The sequence below is a fragment of the Camelus dromedarius genome, chromosome 23, assembly GCF_036321535.1.
Source record: "Camelus dromedarius isolate mCamDro1 chromosome 23, mCamDro1.pat, whole genome shotgun sequence".
NCBI lineage: Eukaryota > Metazoa > Chordata > Mammalia > Artiodactyla > Camelidae > Camelus > Camelus dromedarius.
The window spans coordinates 9,593,122-9,594,416 of NC_087458.1; the positions used below are offsets into that span (position 1 = coordinate 9,593,122).

General features: G+C 49.0%; 1 protein-coding gene across 1 annotated transcript; it reads right to left on the bottom strand.

Annotated features, from left to right (window-relative positions):
• LOC105086560 (olfactory receptor 10J3) lies at positions 1–685 on the bottom strand. The gene has a single exon (XM_031436798.2). The coding sequence runs from the start codon at positions 634–636 to the stop codon at positions 1–3; it is 636 nt and encodes a 211-aa protein (XP_031292658.2). The 5' UTR covers positions 637–685.
• Between the last annotated feature and the right edge of the window lie 610 nt (positions 686–1,295).

The window sequence follows — 1,295 nt, forward strand, 5'->3', positions numbered from 1 at the left end:
CTAACCCAGGGAATTCTGGGACTTAGGCTTCAGGTAAATGATGGAGGCACAGCCATAGTGGATGATGACCACTGTGAGGTGGGAGGCGCAGGTGGCAAAGGCCTTCTTTCGACCCTTGGCTGAAGTGATCTTAAGGATGGTGGAGATGATGAGGACATAGGAGATGAAGACCAGGCCCATGGGTAGAACAAGGACACAAACACTGACAACAAAGTTGATGATCTCACTGAAAGTGGTGTCTGTGCAGGCCAGCTTCAGCAGCGGTCTCACGTCACAGAAGAAGTGAGAGATGACACAGACATCACAGAAGGAGAGGCCAAACACAGATGTTACCTGGACAATGGCCACACCCAGGCCAGTTCCCAGTGACCCAGATGCCAGCTGGACACAGGCTTCTTTACCCATGATGACAGAATACCGGAGGGGGTTGCAGATGGCCACATAGCGATCATATCCCATAGCTGTGAGCAGGAAGCAGTTGTTGATACCAAAGGTGAGATAGAAGAAGAGCTGAGTGGCACAGCATGGGATAGAAATGGGCTGATGAGGACTCAGGAGGCCAGAAAGCATACGGGGAATGATGGCCACAGAGTAGCATGTCTCAGAGATGGACAGCATGCTCAGGAAAAAGTACATGGGAGTATGGAGGTGACGGTCCAGGCTAATAATAGTCACGATGATGACATTGCCAGAGAGAGTCAGCAGGTATAAAGTAAGAAAGACAACAAAAAAGCCAAGCCCGTGCTGCCACCCAAAGCTGGAGAAACCTTCAAAGAGGACTCAGTCACAGCAGTGGGGTTGGGCTTTGGCACCGAGGGAGGTCTAGGTTTAAAGGAGCTGGGCAAAGGAAAGAAAGGCGTGATGAGTTAATCATGAAAGAGAGTAGGCTGGCCCAAGGCCTTCAGTAAAGGGTGTGTCCGTCCTTTGAGCAATGCCTCAGACATCAAAGATCATCAGTGTTCAGCTGCTGGCCAGTGGCTCAGAGCCATCACCTTTTCCCACCCTCTTCTTTGGAACTACAGAAGTGTTACTCAGGACTCTGGGATTCATGGTAGAGACAGATCTGCGAAGGAAAGTCGAGACATATAAAAAGGCAGATTTATGGAAATAATTACCCAGCCATTGACGAGGTGAGTCCAGGTCAAGGAAGAAGTCCAGCTCTATGGTCCCTTCTCAATACTCTTGATTAAGTCCCCTAAGGATCCAATGAGGAACAGTGACCTAAGTGAAAGACAAAAGATATCTGAGGCTGACATCCTTTCAACACTGTCAGAATGCACTGTTAATAGCAAATG

What these genes read in the sequence shown, in the direction of transcription:
- LOC105086560 (XM_031436798.2), bottom strand. Translation starts at nt 636, where the DNA reads ATGTACTTTTTCCTGAGCATGCTGTCCATCTCTGAGACATGCTACTCT.